Source organism: Cuculus canorus, chromosome 5, assembly GCF_017976375.1.
Source record: "Cuculus canorus isolate bCucCan1 chromosome 5, bCucCan1.pri, whole genome shotgun sequence".
In the NCBI taxonomy this organism is placed as follows: domain Eukaryota; kingdom Metazoa; phylum Chordata; class Aves; order Cuculiformes; family Cuculidae; genus Cuculus; species Cuculus canorus.
This window is the reverse complement of record NC_071405.1, coordinates 40,506,640-40,532,616: the sequence shown is the minus strand read 5'-3', so window position 1 is coordinate 40,532,616 and position 25,977 is coordinate 40,506,640. Positions and strand designations below refer to the sequence as shown.

The 25,977-nt window shown below is 41.3% G+C and overlaps 2 protein-coding genes across 6 annotated transcripts in view; both read left to right on the top strand.

The window, feature by feature from the left end:
- The first annotated feature begins 1,079 nt into the window (after positions 1 to 1,079).
- TPH1 (tryptophan hydroxylase 1) lies at positions 1,080 to 16,122 on the top strand. The gene is made up of 11 exons (XM_009571825.2): positions 1,080 to 1,211; positions 5,261 to 5,389; positions 6,340 to 6,523; positions 7,769 to 7,869; positions 8,550 to 8,617; positions 10,110 to 10,306; positions 10,778 to 10,913; positions 11,405 to 11,531; positions 12,520 to 12,615; positions 13,180 to 13,313; positions 13,593 to 16,122. Exons 1-11 carry the CDS (start codon positions 1,092 to 1,094, stop codon positions 13,765 to 13,767), a joined length of 1,467 nt encoding a protein of 488 aa, XP_009570120.2. The 5' UTR covers positions 1,080 to 1,091; the 3' UTR covers positions 13,768 to 16,122.
- Positions 16,123 to 18,327: 2,205 nt separating this feature from the next.
- The window catches only part of SERGEF (secretion regulating guanine nucleotide exchange factor), a 155,575-nt gene continuing 147,925 nt past the window's right edge, over positions 18,328 to 25,977 (top strand). For all 5 annotated transcript variants that reach the window (XR_008450226.1, XM_054069002.1, XM_054069001.1 and 2 more), the window contains exons 1-6: positions 18,328 to 18,381; positions 21,299 to 21,437; positions 22,151 to 22,306; positions 22,648 to 22,742; positions 24,883 to 24,943; positions 25,724 to 25,837. Coding sequence is in view for 4 of the 5 variants with exons in the window: in XM_054069002.1 (XP_053924977.1) it covers positions 18,358 to 18,381; positions 21,299 to 21,437; positions 22,151 to 22,306; positions 22,648 to 22,742; positions 24,883 to 24,943; positions 25,724 to 25,837 (589 nt within the window). In the remaining variant the exon portion in view is untranslated. The remainder of the gene's footprint in view (positions 18,382 to 21,298; positions 21,438 to 22,150; positions 22,307 to 22,647; positions 22,743 to 24,882; positions 24,944 to 25,723; positions 25,838 to 25,977) is intronic.

The following is a 25,977-nucleotide window of genomic DNA, read 5'->3' as shown; positions in this document are numbered from 1 at the left end:
TACATTTGGCTGAAGACGCAGCCCTCGCAACCTCTCATCTATTGTGCAGTCTGCCTTGCTTTTCTGACAGGCAACATTTATATTAATTTGTGGTGAGCAGACACGTGTAGGGAGGAGGCTGTATGGACACCACGACAGCAGACAAGTACTCTTGAGGCAAAAGCTTGCTCTCATCAGCCCTGTGGGCTGTAAACTCACATTAGTTGCTGCTTAATCTTTCTTATATGGGTGACCAAGGAGGTGTAACTGGGAGGGGGAAAACACCTCTTTTTACGGGGTGACTTTTGTGGTCCAGAGTTGGTAGTGGCTGCTTCACAGAACCACGGAATGTTTTGCATCATAGAATCTTAGAATAGTTAGGGTTGGAAGGGACCTTAAAGATCATCTAGTTCCAACCCCCCTGCCACGGGCAGGGACATCCCACCAGACCAAGCTGCCCAAGACCCCATCCTACTGGGCCTTGAACACCTCCGGGGATGGGGCAGCCACAACTTTCCTTGGCAACCTGTTCCAGTGCCTCACCACTCTCATGGTGAAGAAATTCTTCCTAATGTCCAGACTAAATCTGCCCGTCTCCAGTTTATACCCATTCCCCCTCATCCTATCACCACAAGCCTTTATGAATAGTCCCTCTCCAGCTTTCTTGTAGTCCCCTTTCAGGTACTGGAAGGTCGCTATAAGATCTCCTCTGAGCCTTCTCTTCTCCAGGCTGAACAAGCCCAACTCTCTCAGCCTGTTGAAGGGACCTTAAAGACCATCTAGTTCCATCCCCTCTGCCATGGGCAGGGACATGTCCTACTGGAACAGGTTGCTCTTAGCCTCATCCAGCCTGGTCTTGAACACCTTCAGGGATGGGGCTTCCATGACTTCTCTGGGCAACCTGTTATTTAAGTGGCTCAACATCCTAAGAGTAAAAGATGTCTTTCTAATATCTCATCTAAAACCCCCGTCTTTCTCAGGATCCACAGTGCCTGAACAAGCAGCTTTCAGCGGGAATGGGTGAGACGGCTAAAAGGGCTGGGGTGGAAGATCCAACCCCGGTGTTTCCCTCGCTCAGCTGGGGCGGGCGGCGCTTCCTTCCCTCCCCCGCCATGAGGGGCGGCTCTCGCCCCTCCATAAAGCGGCTCTGGGGCTGCCGGTGCTGTGGATCCCGGCGCATCTCGGCACACCCCGGCCACGCATCGCGGCTTTCCGGAGGCGGCGCAGCTCAGGTGAGCGAGGGCAGGGCGGCACGGGTGCCGTTTGCTTAAGTGACGGCTGTGCCGCCGCTCTGCTGCCGTGCTCGGAGCGGTGGTTTGGAGGGAAAAGGGGAGTTTTCTGGTCCCGGTTGCTCGGAGAGTGGTGATGCCCTAAGATGCTGCTCCTCTGCCATCAGTGAGAGAGCTCAGCGATGCCTGGATTGGGATGGGGCTGATCTGGGGCTGTTTCTGGACAGAAGGTGGGGGGGAAAGTGGGAGAAGTCAGATGGAATTAAGGTAGAGCAAAAGTAACTTCTGGTACATCACTGCTCAAGAGACAGAGGGTGCGATAGAGCCCAGAATAATCCAGTTCTGGATTATTTCCTATTGCAGTACAATTCTGGATTATTTCCTACTACGATGCAATAGGAAATTTCATTGATCTCAGGAACTGCAAAGATCTCAGAGGAGGTCTTTTAGGTACCTTCCAGTACCTGAAGGCGGCCTGCAGGAAAGCTGGAGAGGGGCTATTCATAAAGGCTTGTGATGACAGGATGAGGGGGAACGGGTATATACTGGAGAGGGGCAGATTTAGACTGGACTTTAGGAAGAATTTCTTCACCATGAGAGTGGTGAGACACTGGAACAGGTTGCCCAGCAAAATTGTGGCTGCCCCATCCCCGGAGGTGTTCAAGGTCAGGCTGGATGGGGCATTGGGCAGCCTGGTCTGGTGGGATGTCCCTGCCTATGGCAGAGGTTTGGAACTAGATGATCTTTAAGGTCCCTTCCAACCCAAACTATTCTATGATTCTAATTCTGGATTATTTCCTATTACAGAGGGAATAAACTCAGAGGAGAGCAGATAAAACTGATGCTTAAATGTTGGCTGCAGTTATTAATACTGTGCAGTTTATGGAGTAATATTCCTTCTGAAATCAAGAATGCTGAATGTAACGGAGTGAAGTTTTGCAAAAGCTTGTTTTACCATAACCCTCAGATCTTCAGAAGCCAAACTGCACAGTGCAGCTTTATGTTTGGTGCCTGAGAACTAAATCTAAGGAAGAGATTTTGTGTGGTTGAGAAATTTCCCCATAATATGTGACTTGTAGTCGTAGTTACTCATCGAGTCTTCATCCTTCTGCACTCAGATGTGTGTCAAAAGGACTTTAAGAAAATAAGCATCTACTTAAAGATAGAGGAGAAATAAAATGCCTGCTGAGACTTTTTATCCAGTACAATTAATAGCAGTCTCTGTCAAGTACATTTTTAAAAGTTTTTTTTGATCTTCAATTCATGGCTCTGAAATGTGGTTTCCTTTAGATGAGTATGCTTGGCTAATTTAAAACATTACCTATCTGTTAATGTGAAAAATTGAAGCACAAAATACGCACTCTCAAGTATCTGTCTCACAGAAAACATTTTTTTGGGGAGGAAGGGAAAGCGAAGGTAATTGCTCTGGGCTCAAAAGGAGTATCTTTAACCAGAAGATACCTAGGTGTCTTTCCAAATAAGGGATTTGGAGTATCCATGTATTTGTGTATTTTCATTAAGACTTGAGTCAGGTTGATGGCAAATCTATTAATGATTGTTAACAAGCATCGATGCAATGTTAATTCCACCCCTCACACTCCAAAAATCTCCAATGTGTTACCATGCAAAGGGAAAGTGTTAGATTTGATTAGAGATGAGTTACTGATGGACAATAAAGTGAAAATGAAGGTGCAGCTGTTGGAGGAGAGGAATTATTTTTGCATTACCATTTTTGCTTGTCTTGCACCAAAATGGTTGTTGCACTAATGCAGACCTGTTTTCAGTCCATTTTTCAATTGAAAGCAAAAAATTAATATTGGTTTAGTGTTAAAGATGTAAGTGGTGTGCGTTTGGCATTACAAGTATTAGAATTTCTCTTATGCAACTTTTTCAAATTCTGAAGTTAGAGGTAATTTTTAGAACTTAAGGACACACTGCATTTTGGTGTATTTTCTTCATTGGTCTCTTAAATATATTACTTTATGAATATCACCTGATCCTAAACAGAAATGTTATTTAACTAGCAAAATACAAGATAATTACATTAGCCTTCAATACATGTAGCTTGTCCTAGCTGTGCTCCTTATAACATTGCATGCAACTATGCCAAATCTTATAAGCTGATCTTGTCTTAAGTCAATGATCCTGACTGTGGAATCAAGCCAGCACTCTGCATGTAAGCCATGCATATAAAACAGTCCAACATTTTTTACATTCAAAGACAACTATCTAAATCTTTTTATAATGGAGACTTCTTTGCATCCAGCTTCTTCTACAGCATTACCATCTGAGCAGGATTTGGCTCACAGAAATGACAATCTTTGCTCTTGAGAAAACGACCAGTAATCAATGTGTGATATGGATTTATTAGCTTTTTCTCCTCTGCTTGGAGGATCCTCGCTCAGTGCCTGTTCCTGGCTCTTGTGATTCTGATTTGATGCTCTGCTCTGTAGAACTTGGGCTGGGCCTTGTTACCCACTTTCAGCAGAGAAGTCAGCCTGGACTCAAGTTGTTTGAGATCAGTGCTTTTGCTGGGTCAGAAACACTGTGATGGACTGATACTATTGTCCAGGCTCATAATACAGAGACAACTCATTAGAGGTGGGGACCCAGTCAGAAATCCAGGTATTTCCATTAGTATCAGTGGATTTGGAGCAAGACCTCTTCCATGAGATACCATCTCTGTACCCCAGAGAGCTCGCATCTAGTAATCTGCTTCAAACCTTTCCTAGAACAGCATCAAATACATGCCTTGTTGCAAACCACTGAATATAAAACTAATGTAATTTTTTTTTAGGCAGATTACCTTTTTAATCTGAAAAGTAGATGGGAATATTTTGATCAAATATGGGTAAAATCTGGTTTTTATTTTTAAACTTGCCTGTTGTAGACAGAAAAAATTAGCTGTTCAGCATTATCTGTTTTAAAGAGGTTAAAATTGGAGAGTCTGTAAAAGGAAATAAATGGAACTGTTGTATTTTCATTGTATTTTTCTTTTTGTTCTTTCGATTCCTGAAAATGTGACCAGATAGTCATATCTTTAAAACCTGTGCCAAATCCAAAAAATAATTCCAAAGGCAATAATGTGCCTTCATTGTCCCTCTCCTTTTTCTCACTGGCTCCTTCAGAAACCTTACCTTTTTTATTTATTTTTGAAAGGTTTGAAGACATATGAAACAAAACCTCTGCTTCCAAGCCTTCTTTGCTTTGCATATTCCACAGTCTTATTTGTTTCTATATTATGCCTATTTATGGCCCGGCTACATGTAACTAAGAATATGGTCTGTGATACCCACTGACTTCAACAGTCAATAGTGTGATCCCTAGTAAGGAACAAACCCACTGTAAACCTGCAATGTTGCATGTCTGAAGATTCTTAGTGTGTGATTATGATAAGGGTTTGACATGTGAATTGGGAGACTGAACAGACAGAACAGCTTGGTTGTAGTTGATCAGAGTGAGATTGTCTCTATAGTCAATGGGATCTGGTCAGCACAGTGGTTTAAATCCCTAGGTTTTGTCTCCCTTCTCTGTAAAAGCAGTGCCTTACAATTCTGTAGCAAGATAAAGGTGGTGATCTTTCAGTTCTGATCTACTAAATCCTGATCCATCTTTTTCTACCTATATCAAAAGGACTTTGGATTATTCCCTTTACCAATGTTAATCAAATTTGCTAATAAGTATTTTGTTCAACTTATTTTTGCGGACATCTTATAGCTTCCCTCCTTGCCCCCCCCCCCCCAATACCCGTACTATTTATAAACTATACTTGGAAAACATTTTCTGCATCCTAGAGAATGCCTAAAGATGTTTATCAAATCCTTCAACAGAAAAAACAGAAATCCCAGTATTTAATCCTCAGCTCTCACAGATTCTAAATGTGTCTATCTGTCTGTTATTGTGTAATGATTTAATTGACACCTTTCCTTTTGTGGATGATCAGTCAAAGAACACTATTACCCCAAGACAAACTGAAACGTGAAACTTTACATTATTTGCACTACTAGCAATTCAAAAAAATCTTTTTGTTTCTTTGCATTTGGTTAAATAAGTCAAATTGCCTGATGATTGATGATAATAAAGAGAATGAAGACCATGCATCTGAAGGAGGAAGAACAGCCATCATTTTTTCCTTGAAGAATGAAGTTGGAGGACTTGTAAAGGCCTTAAAACTCTTTCAGGTAGTTAATAATCAGATTGCTACAGCATCTCTGTGTCTTTAAATTGTGTGTGGTTTTAGATCACAATACAATTAATTATATCTGTTTGTTAAGGATGTGATTCCTAGCCTGGCTCCCAATGTGAACTCAAAATTACCCACAAAGATAAATTTATGCCTTGGAAATTAGATCCTGTCTGGCTAAAAATCTTCACAAAATATGTCACCTGCACTGACTAAAGACAGAGTTTTGTCTTCTTCCTGTCATAAAAAGAGGATTGGCAATCATTGTTTCTGCAGCATAAAGCAGGTGTGTCTGAAGTTCCTGCTGATGGCAGGTAGACGCTGGGGTTGCCGACCCACACTTGGTAGAGTCCAATGACCTTGTCACCCTGCTTAGCCAAACTGAGGGTGACAGAGGAACTGTAATTGTACAACCACACTCCTTCATTGCTGGGCAGGTATTGCACAAGGAAGATGCACAGTGCCACTGTGCTTTGTCATTTGGCCCCACATGTTTTAGCCAGGGATTTTTTCTGTGTTCCTGATATAAGACATATATGATAAAATAATTTTTCAAATGAAAGAAAAATGAAATTTATGTCCTGAAAACTATTGCTTGCTTGTGAGATAATTACATGGTGACTTGATTGACATTTTGGAGAGTTACCCCAGACCCAGTTGATAGTCAGCTTCCCGTGGGAGGAATGACAGAAAAATGTTTGAGTTTAGACCTACTGACTCTGTCTTTCTGTGCCTCCTGAATGTAAATGAAATTGAAAGAATATGAGTTCTCTTTCATTTTCTTTGACTAGGAGGCCTTTTAAATCAAACCATTTCAGCCAACGATCAAACTACTATCAAGAGGTCTGGTTAACTAAAATAGCTTCACAAAGGTGGTGAATATTCATTTGAAAAACAAGTCCTAGTGTTTAGTCAATATATTTAAAAGTGTTACTTCTAACAAAACAGGAGAAGCATGTAAATCTGGTACACATTGAGTCACGGAAGTCCAAGAGGCGAAATTCTGAGTTTGAGATCTTTGTGGATTGTGACAGTAACAGGGAGCAGCTGAATGACATCTTCCAGCTCCTGAAATCTCATGTCAACATTGTCTCTGTGAACCCAACAGAGCGTTTCAATGTTCAGGAAGATGGTAAGTACCAAAGGCAGTTCTGATAAAAATACACTTCCTAGAGATGCAGGCTACTTCAGGCTGGTGCAAATGGCATGCCTATTATCTGCGCTCCTGTCCCTTCACAGCACAACTGTCCCTGCACCTGTGCAGGCCACTGCAGGCTGGCACGTAGGCAAAGTCTGAATGCAATCTTGGCTAGGGACTGTGCACCATGATGACCGAGGTGTAATACTGACAGACCCCAGTTCAGCTCAGACACTGGTGAGAGTGGGAGATGGATTCTGCAATTTCCTTATTTAGCTCTTGATTTAATTTTCTACCCGTTTTCATCACAAAGTTACTGATATTGCTGTGAAAGAGGTGCCTTTTAACTTTGTTTCATGCCCTGGTTAACTTTGCCTCTAGTTAAAGAGATGCCTGAAGTTTAGGGCAGAAGGAAGTCAGTTGCACGTATTTCTCAGCCACTATGCTTGGCACAGTCTAATAGGTAGGGAAAGGTGAGATCTGGCATCTCTTGAATAAAGCCAGCTTACTTTAGCCCTAAGTAAGGAGAATGTCAATCTAAACACTCTCCTTGACCTCTTTAAGAAAACTGAAGAGCATCAGAGCAGATGAACAGTGTATTAACCACTTTGCTAAGGGCTTGGTTAGACACTCTCTTGGGCTCAAAAACCCGAAAGTTAGTAGCAGAACTGTAATGAAACATCTCTCTGAGGCTGCAAGGCTGAAATAGCTTCCTCTTCCCTCATAAATCTTTTATCAATGTGGATGCTTCTGAGGTACATAACTACACAGCAACATTTGTTTTCCATGGTCAGTAAAGTAGGATGGGAGGGCTCAAAGCTGCTCCCACTCTGCCCAGAGACCACAGGCAAATCACACTTCTCTTCCTTTGCACACTTTGTATCCCAGAATATCCACAGCAGTGTGCAGAAGGAGGCTTCGTCTCACCGTGAGCCTCCAGATAGTACTGGAAGATTAATAGTAAGAACAGTTACAGGCCACAGAAAATCCATATTAACTGTTTCCTCCCCTGAACACTTTGAAGCGGCTGTGCTGTGTAGGCAGGCTGTGTCAGTGACAGAGGAGGAAGTGTGAGCTGTAGGCTGGTGCCAGATAGGCAGTGGACTCCCTTGCCTTATTCATGACCCTTTTAATTTATAGATTTTGCTTGTAACCGCCGTAGCCATACTTGAAAGTAGCGTTTCCTCCCTCAGCATGCTTGGCATATTAATAACTTTATGGATTCCGTGTGTTCCCTAGACATGGAGAATGTTCCCTGGTTTCCAAAGAAGATTTCAGATTTGGATAAGTGTGCAAACAGAGTGCTGATGTACGGGTCCGATTTGGATGCTGACCATCCAGTAAGTATATTTCCCCCCTCATGCTCAATCCTTACTGAAAATGTACTTTGTGGAGCTTTTCCTTCTCTCCCCTTTTTCTTCTCACCGGAGCCTTTTTGGGTCCGAGCACTTTCTCTTTGGGAGTTTCATGTCTTTTTCCTAGTTCAGGCAAGGCTGTCATTGAATTCAACTCGTGTGCCTTTCTGCAAGGCTTCCTCATGTGAGGGCTCCAGGTCTGGGCCCTGAGTGATCCATACAAATTTAAAAAACATTATGAAAAGAAAATTATGAGGCAGGCTTGGTTCCTCCTCTTTCTTTCTTCCTTATCAGAAATGGAACAAAAGGCTTGGTACTTGGGCAGTGCAAATGGGCAACTTGTCCTGTAATTTAGAATAAACAAGAAAGTAACAAAGTTTGTATAAATACTGATATGACTAAAATGAATCCTTGTCTACTGAATATGTAGTTGCATGCATGAAACTGCTCGTCCTTACTTTGAACTGGAGTATTTCCTTAGTTCATAGTTATTAAACTCTTCAGACTACAGCTATGAGGTTTCTGCTGTGTCCTCACATTCTTACACAGTATACTTTCATATTTCCTGACTCAAGAAATTTCAAGTGTTTTGTTTTAAATTGATTTATTAACTACAGTTTGGAAATACATTTAACTTTGGTTTTTCTCTTTCCCTCCTTCCCCAGGGTTTCAAAGACAATGTCTATCGCAAGAGGCGAAAGTATTTTGCAGACCTGGCTATGAACTACAAACAGTAAGCTCGACTTCTTCCAGAATAAGCCTTCTGGGTGCAGAATAGCAAAGTGGACTAGCAGGAGCTCATGTTCCCTGGGCTCAGGTCTTGCTGAGACGTACTTGGCTCAGGAATTGGAGCTCAAGTGGTGAAATGAAGGGAGGTGTAAGACAAGATTAAAAGGCCATCTTACGGCTCCCTGGGCTTCTGATCAGTCTGAGAATCAGCTCATGGTTGCTTGGCCACTAGGGCATCTGTGGCAGCGCTGAGCCTCACATGGGGAGCAATGCTAGTGCTGGCTTCCTGCAGGATGGCGCATTTGGACTCTGTGGTTCCTCCCCACTTCTCTGGAAATGGATGCGACAAAGGAAGAGGATGGGCAATGCATGTTGCACAGCTGCCAGTGCCAGGACATACTGACTTAACTAGGGCAGATTCATTTCCTTTATTAAGAAGAGGAAAGAGAGGCAAAAGCCAATTGACCACTGAGTGTAAACTCTCTGGGCAGATGTTAATACTTGAGTTTTGTTTTCTGGTTCAAACTAGTGCATGTGATGTGTAGATAAGAAATTTCCTGTGAAAAGAAAGAGCTGCTGTCTTTAGAGATTCTGCTTGGGGGAGGAAGCTCTTAAAGCAGTAAGAGTTTCATGGCCTGATGCTGTAAAATCTTTACAAACACGATTTTCATGTTGCTATTACTTGCTTGAATTTAGATGCCAAGTTCCTGAATTAGAAATGAACTAGAAATGGTGGGTATCTAGAGCTCTGTTGCTTTGTATATTAATGGATTCGGTTACCATAGCACAGAGTGTTTTACTGATAATGTGTTATTAAGAGAGATTCCCCTGGGAAAGTGTTTGCCATGCTGGTTACTTGGCTGGCAGTAGAATGTTTAATACTTCCACTGCATTCAATGGGCTTTAGGTCACACTCTTGCTGTAATCCACTTTAACTGAGATCCTGAGGGCTAAACAGGAGAGGTGGACTTTGAGTAATATCTCCAGATAGATGCTTGTCTCTTCTGTTTAGAAGCATGATTTTTACCTATGCATATTTTTAGCCTCTTTCATGTGTTGTGTTATTAATTTAGGGAATTGTCTTTCTAAAATGGGTTAAAAAGGTAATAGAATGTAATTGTAATTGTAGACAGTGAAGCCCTACAGGGATGTGTTTTCAGCTCCTGAATCTGTAAAGGTTTTGCGGGTATTTTCAATGTTACTCTTAACATTAAACACCTAAGAAATTGTTTACTGGACCAACAGGCTCCTGTGAGGTCAATGCAAAGATTCCTGTTTGTTGACTTAGATGGAAAAAAGAGCAAGCCCTTCTACTAAAGGCTTTCCAGGGCATATACCACATCTCACTATGTATTTGACAGTGCCTAATGGAATGGGGTCTTAAACCTGACCAGGTGTCAGAGCCATATAAATGTTAAATAATAGTAGTAAGTAAATGAGTCATCTGTTATTAACCATTTACCAAGGAACGTCCTTTCTTCGTCTTCCCCTTGTAGTGGTGACCCAATTCCCAAGATTGAATTCACTGAGGAAGAGATAAAGACTTGGGGGGCTGTGTACCGAGAGCTTAACAAGCTTTACCCAACTCATGCCTGCAGAGAGTACCTTAAAAACTTACCCTTGCTCACAAAGTACTGTGGATACAGGGAAGACAATATTCCCCAGCTAGAAGACGTGTCACGCTTCCTGAAAGGTAATGTACTAATTCTGTTACACAAAAGGAGAAAATGTCCATTGCAAATCACACTGCTATTATATGGGCATGGAAAAACATTCTTGGTCACTTTTGCTTGTATTCATTATGGTCCCTAAAGAGGCCTTTTGGCCATCAATGTTTTAATGTATTGCACCTTCAGTATATGCAGTGACATTTGAGGAACAATGCTACTTCTACAGAGACTATTAGCATTGGCTAAAGAGGTACCTAGCTGTATTGTGCTTGCTGTAGGCATGAAACTTTAGGAAATCCACCTATACAGAGGTAGGGACATTTTTGCTAAATGTTGGTCATTCTCAAGCTTAATCCTAGTTTTTCTAATTGTGCCTAATTTTTGCATGTGCTCTTGAGGCAAGGTGGTCCTTGTGGCTTTTACTCCAGTTGTAGCAGAACAGGTGACAACGCTATGCACCTGAACTAATGTACGGTTTCTCCATTCCTTTTCAGAGCGCACGGGTTTCACCATTCGCCCTGTTGCCGGATATCTATCGCCCAGAGACTTCTTGGCAGGATTAGCATTCAGAGTTTTTCACTGCACTCAATATGTTAGACACAGCTCAGACCCTCTCTATACACCAGAGCCGTGAGTCATTTAAACTTGGGGTAGGATTTGAGAGAGGGGGTTCTGAATCTTGAATTCCCAGAGCCAAGCTACTTAAAAGCAGTTAAAGAGCACCAGCAAGAAAACCTATTTTTTTCAAGGTGCTGAATGTAATGAAGTTTTATCATGTTCAAGTGCCACCTTTATATGTATAGGATTTTCAAAAGCACAACATGTTATTGGAGAGGTCCTATTGCTGTCACTGTGTGCAGAGTTAATTTAATATTCAATTACCTCATAAATGTAGAGCTTAGATCTTAATTTTAGATGGCTTCATTTGAAAATCTGAGTTTAAATAATTATGTAGAGTTGGTATGAGCTGCTCAGTTGCTTTCAGCTAAACGTGATGGACATTTTTCTGTCTTTTGAATATTAAAAATTTAATGTGAGACATTGCATTGTTTAGCGATGCTGCTTTTTCGCTCTACCACAAAAAGAGATCATGAGATTTCTAATTTTGTCTTTTTTTCCAGTGATACTTGCCATGAACTCCTAGGCCATGTCCCTCTTTTGGCTGAACCCAGTTTTGCTCAGTTCTCCCAGGAAATTGGTCTTGCATCCCTTGGGGCATCAGATGAGGCTGTCCAAAAACTGGCAACAGTGAGTTTTTCAGTGCCTTGTGATCCTATTGAAGTCTTTGTGCTTTAGTAGGCTGATTGAATAAATCAGCCTACTGATTTATAAAAAACAGTATAAATATATATATAATATATAAATTTGGAGCTTCGTATCTATTATTAGCTGCTAAACCTATGTGTTTCACTGGTTCTTGGCTTTTAAAGCATATAACCATTTTCCACGACAGGAAAAAGCTACATTTTAAGGTTGATATTACTGGTGTTTTTCTTCACTTGGCTGTCAAGTAAAGATGCAACTTGTAGTGGCAGATCACTTCCCCTAGACTGAAATTCTAAGGTCTTTTCTTCCAAACAAAATGCTCTTATTTCTGGGTACATGATTCAGGGGTTTTAAAAGTAAGCTATTTTTTCAATGTGTAGAATGATTTGAAATGATACAGTGTTTTCATTGGACGTGGCAAGCACTACCATTAAATAATTTTCAGCCAAGATATTAAAATAATATAAATTAAACTTTTCTCCTGGATATCAGTCTTCTGGATGTTTTAGCAAAAATATTTTAAGATGAAAATTAAATTTAGATGAAAAATTAATGATGTTAGTTATGAAAGAACTAGTTTGCTGGTATTCTTTTATTTTTTTTCCCCATCTGGTGTAGCTAGTGGTAAAATTTCTACTACCTTCAGTGGGAGCAGAACTAAGCAATCTATGAAATTAGCATTCTTCCCCATATACATGCAGAAATCCTGAAATGCAGCAAGCTAAACATCTTTAATTTGGGTGATCTAAAATATCAGTCTTTCTCATGAGAAATAAATGTGCAGTCCTGTGGTTCTTCACCCTTCCACCCTGGCTTCCCTCTTCTTTAAATGTCTGAGAAGGATCACCAAGTGATGACTGTCTAATATTTGTAACTGTTTGACATTATTTACTAATAAAAATGCCCCCATCTAGTTCACCACAGCATCTTTGCTGAAGGCTGAATTATTTTACTTCCTTCTCTGTTTCAGTGCTATTTCTTCACTGTAGAGTTTGGCTTGTGCAAGCAAGAGGGACAGTTAAGAGTTTATGGGGCTGGCTTGCTCTCCTCAATTAGTGAGCTCAGGGTAAGTATACCCACTGCTTATTTACCTCTTTTCTTTATTTGTACCTGATTATTATTTTTAGTCTTGGCCCTGTTTTTTTTTCTATGGAGTATCATTCTAAAGATCCTTCTTTTGAAAACTCCTAGATACCTACTAGACTTTAAGCAAATTCACTGTTGCAATAATCACTGGCCAGACTGCTTTTGGATATATGCTGAGCAGCTCCTGATGTCTGTCTTAAGAAGCATTAGGCGACTGGTATTTCTTAACATTAGGATCCAATTAACTGTTTTCAGAATAAACCTCTGTGGGTTTAACTAGATTCTGAAAATACTGCTGTTGTTTGCACATAAGCCTTGTGTCTGAGGAATCTTATTGAGCCAGGTTGGCAGAATATGACTATTCAGAGTTCTTCTGTTTGTTAAGCTTTAACCTCTTTTCATCTGTAGCTAAAAATTTTAAGAAGCAATGCACTAAATATGGTCTCACTTCATCTTTTTCTATTAAATCTACCTCATGTCATCTTCCTTGTGGATTTATTTGGGTGGTGATGTTCCTCTGACACACAACACGTTATGATACCAGCACTCACTCTCTGGCAGTGCCAAAGTCAAGCCTTTTGATCCAAAGGTCACCTGCAAGCAAGAATGCCTCATTACAACTTTCCAGGAGGTTTACTTTGTTTCTGAAAGCTTTGAAGAAGCAAAGGAAAAGATGAGGTATGTGTTTTCTTTCCCCCCTACCCCGTTTTATAAAAGCAGGTTTGATTTTATTCTTATCACAGTTTTACAAGTATCTTTCATGGAGTTGGAAAGCCAGGATTAGTTTTAGCTTGGTCTTCCATGTATTGTGTGGGAAAGATGAACTATATAACAACTACAACAATTTTTATGAAAGTAAGTAGCTTAGAAAAGGGATTTTTTTTATACTGACTGCATACAGAGCATGTATTAGTGTTTTGTTTATAACTCCCTGTCTTTTTTTTTTTACTCGAATAGAGAGTTTGCAAAAACCATCAAGCGTCCATTTGGTGTGAAGTACAATCCATATACTCAAAGCGTGCAGATCCTGAAAGACATGAAGAGCATTGCCAGTGTGGTGAATGAGCTACGCCATGAGCTGGATGTTGTCAGCGATGCCCTCAGCAAGATGGGCAAGCAGCTGGAAGTTTAACATCCATCAGCAGTATGGTGCACTTGGCAACTTGTTTCTTTTGCCTACTCATTTCTTTCTAGGCATGTGATGTGCTGTGTGCAGAACTCTCCTTTAGAGATGGAAGAGTGAATAAGGATAGTCACTTTATATTGTTTCTCTGTGTAAAGTCCCTTGTGTAAAGCAGAATGTACTGCTCCATTCCCCTTGGAAGGTCAAGAGCTGCCTTCAAGAAACTAATAGGGAAGTAGAGAAATTGCTAGGCTGGAGCAAAAGTGTGATCTGACCATGGATGGGATCAGATGCTGCAGAAGGTGACTTATGAGGCAATGGTGGAATAATTTGCCATAGGGAAAAGTATTTTGTAATCTAGTAGTCTATGCTACTAATTTTATAGCATTGCAGACTTTGTTGCGTAGAAGCTATGGACAATCAATTGATGCTTCTGAATCTGTGCTACCAAGTTTAAAACTCAAATGATTACAACGCAGGCATCAGGGCACAAATAGCTGGAGCTTCACTGTGATAAAACTGAAGGGCCAAATCTTGCTCTCAAAGGGATTGTTCTTGTCCTCAAAGAATTTGAAATGTGCTGTTCAGCATGCTTTTAGTATAAGGCAGGGATACAGAGCTCTTGCATGAAATCCCAATTCTGTTTCAAGAGATTGTTGGTGGCTCAGTGTCAGGATTTCTGCTGCTGTCCTTAACAGTGCACCTGAGGGAAGACATTTCCTTATAGAAATACCATTTGCCTTTTTCCTGATTGAATTAATTTAGCGAAAAATACAGCAAGCCATCAAATACTGACTTAACACAAAGCCAGAAATCATTTCCAAATTACAATTTAATATTCAAAATAATGTAATTAGTTCTAAAATAATACTAAAGCTTAAAATAACAGCCAAAGTTCATAGTCTAATCTGCCTTTTTGTAAGATAAAGTATCCTATTGATTGCTTGGTTGCTTTATTGATCTGTACAAGCTGCTCAAAGATACATTTTGTTTCTTCCTTACTCGGCCTGAACAGCTTAATTCCCCATCAAGCAAATGGTAACTGGAAGGTCCAAACATTTCATAGGAATTCTGTGGCTCCAAATGCAACATTACATTGTAGCATAAAGTGTATCTAATTCCAAATTAGGCCTACAGGTTGGGGGAAGCAATGCCTTGCTGAATTGTTTGCATCTCATGGCAGCGAACTTCCCAGTTTTCAGGGCTCCACAGTTTCAAGCGTTCTGCATAGCTGCATAGAACTATGCTGGCTACTGTTTCTGCCAACTCTGCCAATCAAATGAATATGTGTACAGGATATGGTATGTTTGAACAGAAAAATCTATGACATGCAGGGTGTATTTAATAGCATGCTAGGCACTGATTCCTCACTGCTAGTGCTTATCAGGAAATCTAGAATTTGCAGATCTGAGAGTCGCCGGAAAAAGGGACTGACATCATAAATACACTGGAGATGCTAGTCCAGGATTTTGAGAAGGACTTTCATGAACCTCTACAACTGAAAGACCAGTTTGTGCTTCGTATGCTTTCTAGTAGACCTCATCTACATCTGCTCCACAAATAATCACTGGCCTAATCTTTCCAAATATATTCATTGTTTAAATCAAGTCTAGATATTTTTTTCTGCAGCTATTAACCCACTATGTTTTGTTTTGGTTTTTTCTTTTCTTTTTTTTTTTTTTTTTTAATTAAGATATAAAGATATGGTCTACAACATTTATGGCCTACATCATATTTAAAATGGATTTTAGGAGCTGTGTGTTTCTGATGAAGAAACCTTATAACGGAGTGATAAGGGAGGATCTGTTTTGTCTGCTTCTCTGGTAACAGTTAATATTCAGCTCCATTTTTAAATGAATTGGGATTATTATGTTGTTGAAATACACATAGATCTGTGTTACTTCAAATCTTTGTCTGACCTATGTATACCTTTCAAGTAGGAAACCTTAAAAAAAAAAAAAAGGCATTTCTGTAGCATTAACAACCGGTACGCCTGGTTTCACGCATCTAAACATTCTGGCTATTAAGTATTGTGAAGGCTTTAAGTGTCAATGAAATAAATGACTTGTCGGTAATCAGTAGAAGTAAAAAATAAGCTTTTACTTTGGCACTGTAGCAATAAACACAAAGCACTCGCTTCTCACTGAGGGTTGATGTGTTCTGTTCTGCGGTTCGGATATTCCACATGTGACTTAAGTCCACTGGGAGCAGTATATGGTTATTTGAAGAGTGATTTGTTTTTCCCCTGAGTCTCTCTGTTGGAATTGGTGAGCTTTAAGGAAGTGTTTCATGGCTCAGTGGGTGCTCCTCACCCTCATGGGTCTCTGCCAGCACCATGGCCCAGATACTCGGGCTCTGGGGGTTTGGTGACAATAAAGAGGTAGTTACTATTACAAAAGTGGAATTTTTTTTATTTAAGCTAAAGCAGGGTTAAGTTTTGCATAAGTAATTTTACTTTTTGAAAGTTAGAATGTCGCTCTGAGAGGATGTCTTCTTTCACTGGTTTTGCAGACACTGTTCATTCTTTAGAGATAAAGTCTTGTTTGGTGTAATCTGTGCTGAGCAGATGTGTTGTCTTCTGTGATCACCTCTGTTTGCAGCCTTTCCCTACCTCAAATACAAGGTCAGGCAGAGCTGGCTCCAAAGCTCTGAATTAGTGAGAGATTTGACTGTTGTGAAGTTCATAATAACAGTCAAATTAGACCTTGGAACGTAGTATAACATGCATAAGATCATAGAATCATAGAATAGTTTGGGGTGGAAGGTTCCCTAAAGATCATCTAGTTTCAACCCCCCTGCCGTGGGCAGGGACATGTCCCACTGGATCAGGCTGCCCAAGGCTCCATCCAACCTTGATGGAGCCTTGAACACCTGCAACGATGGAGCATCCACAGCTTCCTTGGGCAACCTCTGCTGAGGCCTCACCACCCTCATTGTGAAGAAATTCATCATCCACCTGAGGGGTAGAGAAGAAGTGGTTCTTCCTCCGCCTCAGGGCTAGGGAAAGAGTTCTTCCTCCGCCTCAGGGCTAGGGAAGGAGTTCTTCCTCTGACTTAGGGCTAGGGAAGATGATGTTCTTCCTTAGAATCATAGAATCATAGAATAGTTAGGGTTGGAAGGGTCCCTAAAGATCATCTAGTTCCAGGCCCCTTGTCATGGGCAGGGACATCCCAGTAAATCAGGCTGCCCAAGACCCCATCCAGCCTGGCCTTGAACAACTCAAGGGATCGGGCACCCACAGGCTCCCTCAGCAACCTGTTCCAGTGTCTCACCACTCTCTTAATGTCTAGTCTAAAACTACCCCTCTCCATTTTGTACCCATTCCCTGTGGTCCTATCCCCACAAGCCTTTATGAATAGCTCCTCTCTGCCTCTCCTGCAGGCCCCCTGCAGGTACTGGAAGGTTGCTATAAGATCTCCTCTGAGCCTTCTCTTCTCCAGGCTGAACAACCCCAACTCTCTCAGCCTGTTCTCGTAGGGAAGGTGCTCCAGCCTGCTGCTCATCTTTGTAGCTCTCCTCTGCGCTAGTTCCAACAGGTCCATATCCTTCTTACGTTGAGGATTCCAGAACTGGACACAGTATTCCAGATGAGGTCTCACAAGAGAGGAATAGAGGGGAAGAATCACTTCCCTCGACCTGCTGGCCACACTTCTTTTGATGCAGCCCAGTATACAATTGGCCTTCTGGGCTGTGAGTGCACATTGCTGGCTCATATCAAGCTTCTCATCCACCAGCACCCCCAAGTCCTTCTCTGCAGGGCTGCTCTCAAGCATGTCATCTCCCTTCGTGTACTTAAAACGGGGATTGCCCTGACCTGGGTGCAGGACCTTATACTTGGCCTCATTGAACCTCATGAGGCTATCAGAGGCCCACTTCTCCAGTCTGCCCAAGTCCCTCTGGATGACATCCCATCTTTCCGGTGTGGCAACTACACCACTCAGCTCAGGTCTAGAGAAGCTGGTTTGTAGTGACAGGACTAGGGCCAGTGGCTATAAATTGGAGAGGGGCAGATTTAGACTAGACATAAGGAAAAATTTCTTCACGATGAGGGTGGTGAGGCACTGGCACAGGTTGCCCAGGGAAGCTGTGGGTGCCCCACCCCTAGAGGTGTTCAAGGCCAGGCTGGATGGGGCCTTGGGCAGCCTGATCTGGTGGGGCGTCCCTGCCTATGGCAGGGGGGTGTAATTGGATGATCTTTAAGATCCCTTCCAACTCAGACTATTCTATGATTTTAACGAACAGCAGGTGGCCCCAGCCCTGGCTACAAACATACCAAAATCATAGGTGACAGTGCATAAGCATTTTGTAATATTGTAACACTCTTCTATGATTCTAAGTTCTTCCTGATGTCTAGATTTCCAGGGAAGATTATACACATGCACGTAAGTGGGAAATCCATCCTGTCCCGGCTCTTGTCTGGCTGCACGGGGTCGATGGAGATCGCTCTCTCGTGCTGCCCAGCCCTCATAAAGGACGCTGCCGATCTAAAACTCCAGAATGAATCTTACGGAGTTCATTCGCCGGCATTGTGGGGGACGGGCACAGCCCGGGGAGGGTCTGTCAGCAGATCCCGCCCCCGCCCCGCCTCTTCCTGCCGGGATGGAGCCGCGGCTCCTCGCTTGGGTGAGCGGCGCGGCCCGGGGGCTGCGGGGCTGCCGGGGGCGGGGGGGGGAGCCGGTAACTAGTGATACGATCAAACCGCCTGCCAGCAGTAGTGACTGAGGCACTGAAGGAAGAGATTAGTTGTTATAACTTACTAACCTATTCTATATTTGAATATTATGTATAGTTTTTGTGTTGTCCAGAGAAGAGTAACGAAGCTGGTGAAGGGGCTGGAGAATAAGAGGAGCGGCTGAGAGAGCTGGGGTTGTTTAGCCTGGAGAAGAGGAGGTTGAGGGGAGACCTTATCGCTCTCTACAACTACCTGAAAGGAGGTTGTGGAGAGGAGGGAGCTGGCCTCTTCTCCCAAGTGACAGGGGACAGGACAAGGGGGAATGGCCTCAAGCTGCGCCAGGGGAGGTTCAGGCTGGACATCAGGAAAATATTTTTCACAGAAAGGATCGTCGGGCACTGACAGAGGCTGCCCAGGGAGGGGGTGGAGTCACCATCCCTGGAGGTATTTGAAAGACGAGTAGACGAGGTGCTCGGGTCGTGGTTTAGTGGCAGATAGGAATGGTTGGACTCGATGATCCAAGAGGTCTTTTCCAACCTAATGATTTTATGATTCTAGAACTAAAATATAGGATTAGCTTGAATAATAACTTTTAGCTTGCCTGTGCCTGGATACTTACACTTAGATAAGGAATTTTAACAAGGTTTCAGTTAGAAAGAGTGGGAAAGAATGTGACTGTATCTAATTAAGCCAGATAACAGCAATGATAAGAGAAAGAAGAACAGGTTAGGACCAGATGCAACCTTGAAGAGGTGCCCCAGGAGTCTAAGAGCATGCGCAAGAAAGAGAGTTGAGAAGTTCACTATGAAGAAGACTGCGAACCTTCCTCCAGAAGCCCCTAGTCCAAGACACTCAGAGGGCAGAGCATGTGCACCAAAGGGAGGGAACTTAAGTTAATAAATTCTGGGAACCGATTATAATAGACACACCTGTTCCAGGAAAAGTGATGAAAATGTATGCTTTGAGTGTATATCGCCTTTGTGAATTGTGCTGGAAGTCGCATGCGTGTTAGATGAGGCTTTCCCCTGCATGCTCGACATCACATTAAAGGATACCTTACTTGAAAATCAAATTGGCATTGATTATTGAGTCTGGCTTTTCAAGGCATGAACACAATCAAACCACCTGCCAGCAATAGTGACTGAGACACCTTGGTCTGCTACAACACCTTGGTCTGCCTGTTGACCTCAAATCCCAACATCCCCTCCACCAGCAGCCAGAGGCTTTTGCCTGAAGTGTTGTTTCTGTAATAATGCTTATTGCTAAATGTGTTCTTTAAAAGTCAACTAGGTGTTGCTTGAGGTGGGGACAAATGGAGCTGTGAGAAACACTTCTTCGCTGGTAAAATATTGAAAAGGACAAAATCTTCAAAGCAAAGGCAATAATATTTATATTTTACAGTTCAGCGCTGAATTGGATGCCCTTGTAAAAAAGGCATCCGATTTTACAAAAGCAGTAGGTATAGAAACTAGTTTAAGGCAAAGAACCGTGTAAGTCCCCAAGGAATGCTTATTATTTTAGGTTATTCAACCATGTCTGGAGACTCCCTTCAGGTCATCTCTTGACCTAAGACAGCTACATCTTAAAAGACAATTAAGCATATCAATACAATCTTGCAACTCTAAGAGAGTGTTTATTCTTCCAGATTATTTATCAATGTCTGGAGATTGTCTGCATATTATTTCTTGATACAAGACAGATTTATGTGGTGAGATAATTAAACATAAAACTAGCTGCAGCAAAACTTATCAATTAATTCTCACAGAACAGAGGAACACAGGAGAAGTAGGGGAAGGACCCTGGGATTGCAGCTGGAAGCAGTGTGGATGTTGCAGTGTGGGCTGGAAATTGACTGGATCCACCTTTGTGAACGAAGGTCGCTGTTCAAACTGTTGGAGGCTTAAATTGGCTAAGAAATTTCTAGTAGCTGAAGGGGCCTACAAGAAAGCCAGGGAGGGACTTTTTACAAAGGCTTGTAGTGACAGGACGTGGGGCAATGGCTGTAAATTGGAGTGGGTAAGATTTAAACTAGACATAAGGAGGAATTTCTTTGCCATGAGAGTGGTGAGGCACTGGCACAGGTTGCGTAGAGAAGTCATGGATGCCTCATCCCTGGAGGTGTTCAAGGCCAAGTTGGATGGGGCCTTGGGCAGCCTGATCTGGTGGGACGTGTCCCTGCCCATGGCACGGGGGTTAGAACACGATGATCTTTAAGGTCCCTTCCAACCCAAACCATTGTATGATTCTATGACATGTTACCACATTGTCAGTCGTTGCTTTCTATGATTGATTTTGTGACTATGGTTTTGTACTTGTGAATTTATAATAATTATAGTTGGTATATTTTCATTTTGATTACTTTAAGTTAATGAGACTTAGTTAATGAGGGTAAGTGTTTCTGTTTTACTTGTTTAAGTTCCAGAATAAATTAGCATGTGTTTCTGATCTTGTTTTGTAGGGGGACTGCCAGAAAGCATTGGCATTAATAAGATCTTAGTGTTGAGTGGGAAGTAGTAGAATTAAATTTAAACAGATGGGAATCCTCCTGATAATGAGGCTTTCTTCCTTAGTAACTGTTAACCTGCAGCTGAAGTCCTAACAGGATATATTCTAGTACATTTCTTAAAATACTGGGGTTGCAAGGGTAGCCTTAATGTTGGCAAGCTTAGGAAAGACCTGGTTTGTAATTCAGAGGGTCTGGTGTGACAGCAGTAAGAATGCAGATTGCCATTTTGGGGGGTTTTCTGGAGCAAATACTGGCAGATAAACCTGTGACATGTTCCCCATAAGGTTGTTTGCTCTTAGGAGCAGATGTGTATCTCTTTGTTAACTTTTTTAAAAATGTGTTATTTTTCTGTATCTTTAAAGGGTGCGAACAGCTATGGACAACTTGGTCTTGGCCATAAAGAGGATGTATTGGTACCGCAGCCATTGAAAGACGTTTCCTGCAAATGTCAAGACATTAAAAGCATTACTGGAGGAGGGGGACATTCTGCAGTTATCACTGGTAAAAACATTGTGCTTGGAAGGACTGTGTGATGTCTAAACACTTCCCCCCCTGTCCCCCCAAAAATTTCCCTTTTGATTTGGTGCTGCCATCTATCTCTCGCTTCTCTTTCTGAGAAAGTAACCAGTTCTTAGTGGCAGAACAGGTTTCTTCCATGCCAAATTAAGTTAATGTTTTGGGGAAATTCCTGATTTGCTTATCTTCCGTGGCTACTTTTCGGCCATGTGAGGACTGTTTCATATAAGAGATTTTTATACAAAGCAGTCTATTTTTCTGTATAGCAGATGGGGGAGGTAGAAGGGAGGAGTCAAGTGGGAGGTTATTCAGTTTTGAGAAGTTTCAAGGTAAAGAGCGGAAGATAACATCTCGTCCTTGAGAGGTTCTGCTGTATGCCATAGCTAATTATGGGAAAGAAGGAATACAGACGTATATGAACAGGATAAAAAACTTCATGGATCTTAGTGAGGGGTCCCTGTCTTACCATGTAGATTGTCTTCCTTGACAAACTCGACTCTAGAGCTGTGCTTATTCATAGGTGTTTCTGATGCATCAGAAATAACTGCTTCTTATTATTTTTGCTTGATTGCAGTGCCTAAAATGACACATAATCATTGTCTTCACTTGTTACAGGGTTTCATGGCCTGTACACTCTTTAGTCTGTGAAGTGGAACATGATTTTTTTGTTTGTTTTCTTTCATTTGGTTTTCTTCCAGGTGCAGGAGAACTCTTTGTATGTGGCCATAACAAAGATGGGCAGTTGGGATTGAATCACACAGAGGATGTACTGCATTTTACTTTGTGCACTGCCCTGTCCAGCTTTTGTGTAAAACAAGTTGCCTGTGGCTGGGATTTTACCATCATATTAGTAGGTAAATCTCTCTGCGATAGCTGGAGAAATATGTTGATGTAGAGAACACACTAGAAGTCCCACATTGTTATTACTTGTGCGATCCACCGGCACTTGCAGGTTTTAAGCTGTTTGTCTTGCAAATTAAATGGCTCCATTCTCCTTGTATCCCAGTGAACTTCAGACCTTTACTGAACATGATGTGTAAAAACAGAAGCCTATGGCCTTCAGGAACTTTGAAATGGGACATGTTAGGTTCTTTTCTTGAGCTACTTGGCTGTGATGTTCTGCTTGTTAGAATGTTACAGTGCTTTGCTTTTGCTCAGGGATTTACTGATCAGGCTCTAAAACCTTATTTTGCAGGATCTGGCCTAGTTCTGTCCTGTGGGTCTAACTCTTTCGGACAATTAGGAGTTCCTCAAATATCAAGTCTGTGCTTGATTCCACAAAAGATTGAGGTAAAGATTTAAAAGGAATTGTGCTTCACGTTTCTGTAGTTTATATTGCTTTCGGCAGCCTACAAAGGTCATCTGATCTGAGTAGACTTTAAGCCAGATTCGTCAACTATTTTGTGATAGAGTCTATCTGTTACAATAAACTTTCAAAGTGAAGGACCAAAGATGGTTGTTGACCCAGAAATAAGAAGCTAAGGCTGCTTTTCTTGTACAAAGAAGTTGCTTCCACCTAACAAAGTTGTTTCTTTCACTAGGGATTATAACATTTCATAATGTATTTTGATAAAATCTTCAGATTGAGCCTGATGCTTAGATGATGTGAAGTGATACTGAAGGTAGAGAAACTGCAAATTTACTCCACCTGAAGTTTTGCCTCAAGTTTTCAAGATACTAGATATGTTTTGCTATATCAGCCAGCAATAGTCCACCCCTAAAAAAACCAAACTGGATGATGGAGTTCTACAAAGTTAGCTATGCCAATTTTTCTCATCTGTTGCTTTTGTGCTGCAGTTCTGTTTAAGTGCATGCTGTTTTTTCAAGTGTATTTATAAGTGTATTTAGTTTCTCCCCCCCCTCAATGAGACTGCAGTATTATTTCTCGGCTGTAAAACCAGTTAGAAAAAAATAAGCTTTGTCACCCCCAAAATAATAGAAGCGTGAGAAAGTATGAAGATGCAGGAAAACTAGACTTGAGAGAATAAACTTTAATTCTATCGCTTTTGAGATTTTTCTCTTTTTACTTTTGCTTGTAAAGGAACTGACTAGTACATTGACTTGCTTCTTATCTAACTTTCAGTATTTACCAACAATATCAACTTACAAGAATATAGGATGGCAAGTAGATAACACTTCCTCTGCTTTCAGGTATCTTCCGTTATAAATGGTAAATGCTGTACTCTGACAGCATAGCTCATGTTGTTCCTTTAAGTCATTTGGAAATCTGTGGTGGCACTTGTAGATGAGGCACTGCTGAGTGTGAGTAGGGAGCTTGAAATGTAGCCCCAAATTAATAGCTTTAAAATGTTTTAAATAGTAGGTGCTGAGATTTCTGTTACACCAGAAAAGCTTTCTTGTTGTTGGCTATAAGCCTAGAAGTTTAAATAAATTTCTTACAGAAATTCTAATTAATCCCTATTTTACACTGTAGTTTCTTATTTGGAGAACACTAATGTAATTCTTTTCCATCCACATGACCTCTCATGTCTAGTGAAAGCAATAACTACACAGAAGACAGGATTCTCAGACAAGAAATTTGGCCTCATCGCTCATGCGAAATCCTCCTTTGCTTTTTTTAGTGTAGGAGAGGAAGGACAGCTGATCCACTAGGTAACCCCAAGTGAATAGGGGTTAACTCACCTGATGTTTCTGTATCCTTGATGTTTCCTGGAAGCATCATTCCAGTATGGTGCCTTGAAATTTGTATTGTTAACAGTGCTAATCTGAGTCTGTGTGAATACCTTTCATTGATCTGAAATATTTTCTCTTTTGGTTTGTATCCTGTTAAATGCTTGGGCTTGATGCCATCTATTTTAAATAGTGTTACGTCTGTGAGAAGAATAATAAATTTGCAGAAGTGGAGAAGTGCCAGAATTGAAGTACCTTGTGCAAAATTAAGTTGCTCATTTTATGTGTGTGTAACTTGGTATAGGCTTCTTTTGCATGATTGCATTGGGTAACCTTTGGTGTCGGTGGTACTATCAATTGCAGTATTTGTGATTGGAGGACTTAGTAAGACCGAACAGCTTAATGGGACTTATTACTACTTGTCACTAGTATTTGCTGCAAAGGTTTTGATGTAATTCCTGAACAGCATTAAAATTAAGAAATAAACATATTTGGATCGCCAGGAAGGTTCCATTTTTCAAGTGACCATATTGACTGTGGCTTTTTAGTTATTGCCACAAAACTGTACATCCAGTTGCTTTCCTTGTTTTTTTTTTTTTTTGAAGATGTTCCCACTAATTTTTGTTGACCAAAATTTACTTCTTTTGTGATACAAAATGTTGATATGCGTTGTAACATGCAGACTGGAATTGTGAGAACTATATTCATGTTGTTCTACTTCTGTGTTTGGCATATTTTGCTTTTAGAGGCACTAAATGCAAAAAGCAACTAAAACGTATATTTTTTTTTACTTGAGTAGTCTCTGAAAGAAAAGGTGGTGGATGTTGCTGCAGGACTGAGGCATGCCCTTGCTGCTACAGGTAAATGTGTCATAATTCTTGTAACATTTCAGTAACAAATGAAATGGAGTTTTAATGGCTTGGAGGGAGAGAGCAAGGAAAGAAGATGAAATTTACTTTAGCTTCTGTTTATTTGTTTTACAGTGGAAGGGCAACAAACTACACATACTCTTTTATTTAGGTTTAATTTTACATGAACTGTAGTATGGGTTCCAGGTAGTGGAATCTAGCTGAAGATGCAAAGGAGATGCTTGGAAGAAGAGTTGGATCCCTGTGCCTGTATGAACAGTGGGAATTAAGCTTTTTGGAGTTCTTTGCTCATCTTGTTTGAGAGCTTGGTCAAGTCTCTGAAAGGTCCTGAGGAGAAGACAAGTGACTTCGCTCTGTCACTATGCTGGACTGCACAAACAAATTAGCATGAGGAGAAGGAAGGGGCAGAGCAAGTGCAGTGAACTCAGAATAACAAATAAATTGTGTCCTGAGGTGCTGCAGCTACGGGACTTCTGTTACTGAATCCTCAGTAACGTCCTGATATGACATTATGTCCTGATATGTCTCAGAGTATCTTCTTATTTTTCTAGTGTGTATAAATGAGACCACAACTATTTATTGCTTGATGATTTCACCAGGGTAATCTGTTTATTTATGAAGTATGTTTTATATGGCATAAAGGTCTTTTAAAGTGTAATTTGCATTGGAGAAAATGAAGTGAATGTCTCCTTAAAACTAATTAATGAGTTAGGTGTGTTTGTTGATGGTTGATTTGTTCAAATTTCTTCTATTTTTGTTTACTCTGGAAAGACAACGGTTTGGTGTTTCAGTGGGGAACTGGCATGGCATCTCGGGCAAAGCGTGCAAACCAAGGGAAAGCCCTCCCCCTGTTCTTGACAGCAAAGGAGCCCTGTGAAGTAACAGGTAATTCAGGAATTCAGTTCTTTTGTAAAGGCAGAGATAGAGGAGAAATATAATTAGGGTGACATGTAGGATCCTTTTATTATAGAGCCATTTGGTATTATAAATGTCTAATGGAGTTTCTGAAGGATAGAATGGACATA

Excerpts from the sequence above, each read along its gene's own strand:
- TPH1 (XM_009571825.2), top strand. The coding sequence starts at position 1,092 with ATGAGGGGCGGCTCTCGCCCCTCCATAAAGCGGCTCTGGGGCTGCCGG. Across the intron at positions 7,870-8,549 it reads ATTTGGATGCTGACCATCCA|GGTTTCAAAGACAATGTCTA; the intron begins GTAAGTATATTT and ends CTCCTTCCCCAG. Across the intron at positions 10,307-10,777 it reads CGTGTCACGCTTCCTGAAAG|AGCGCACGGGTTTCACCATT; the intron begins GTAATGTACTAA and ends ATTCCTTTTCAG.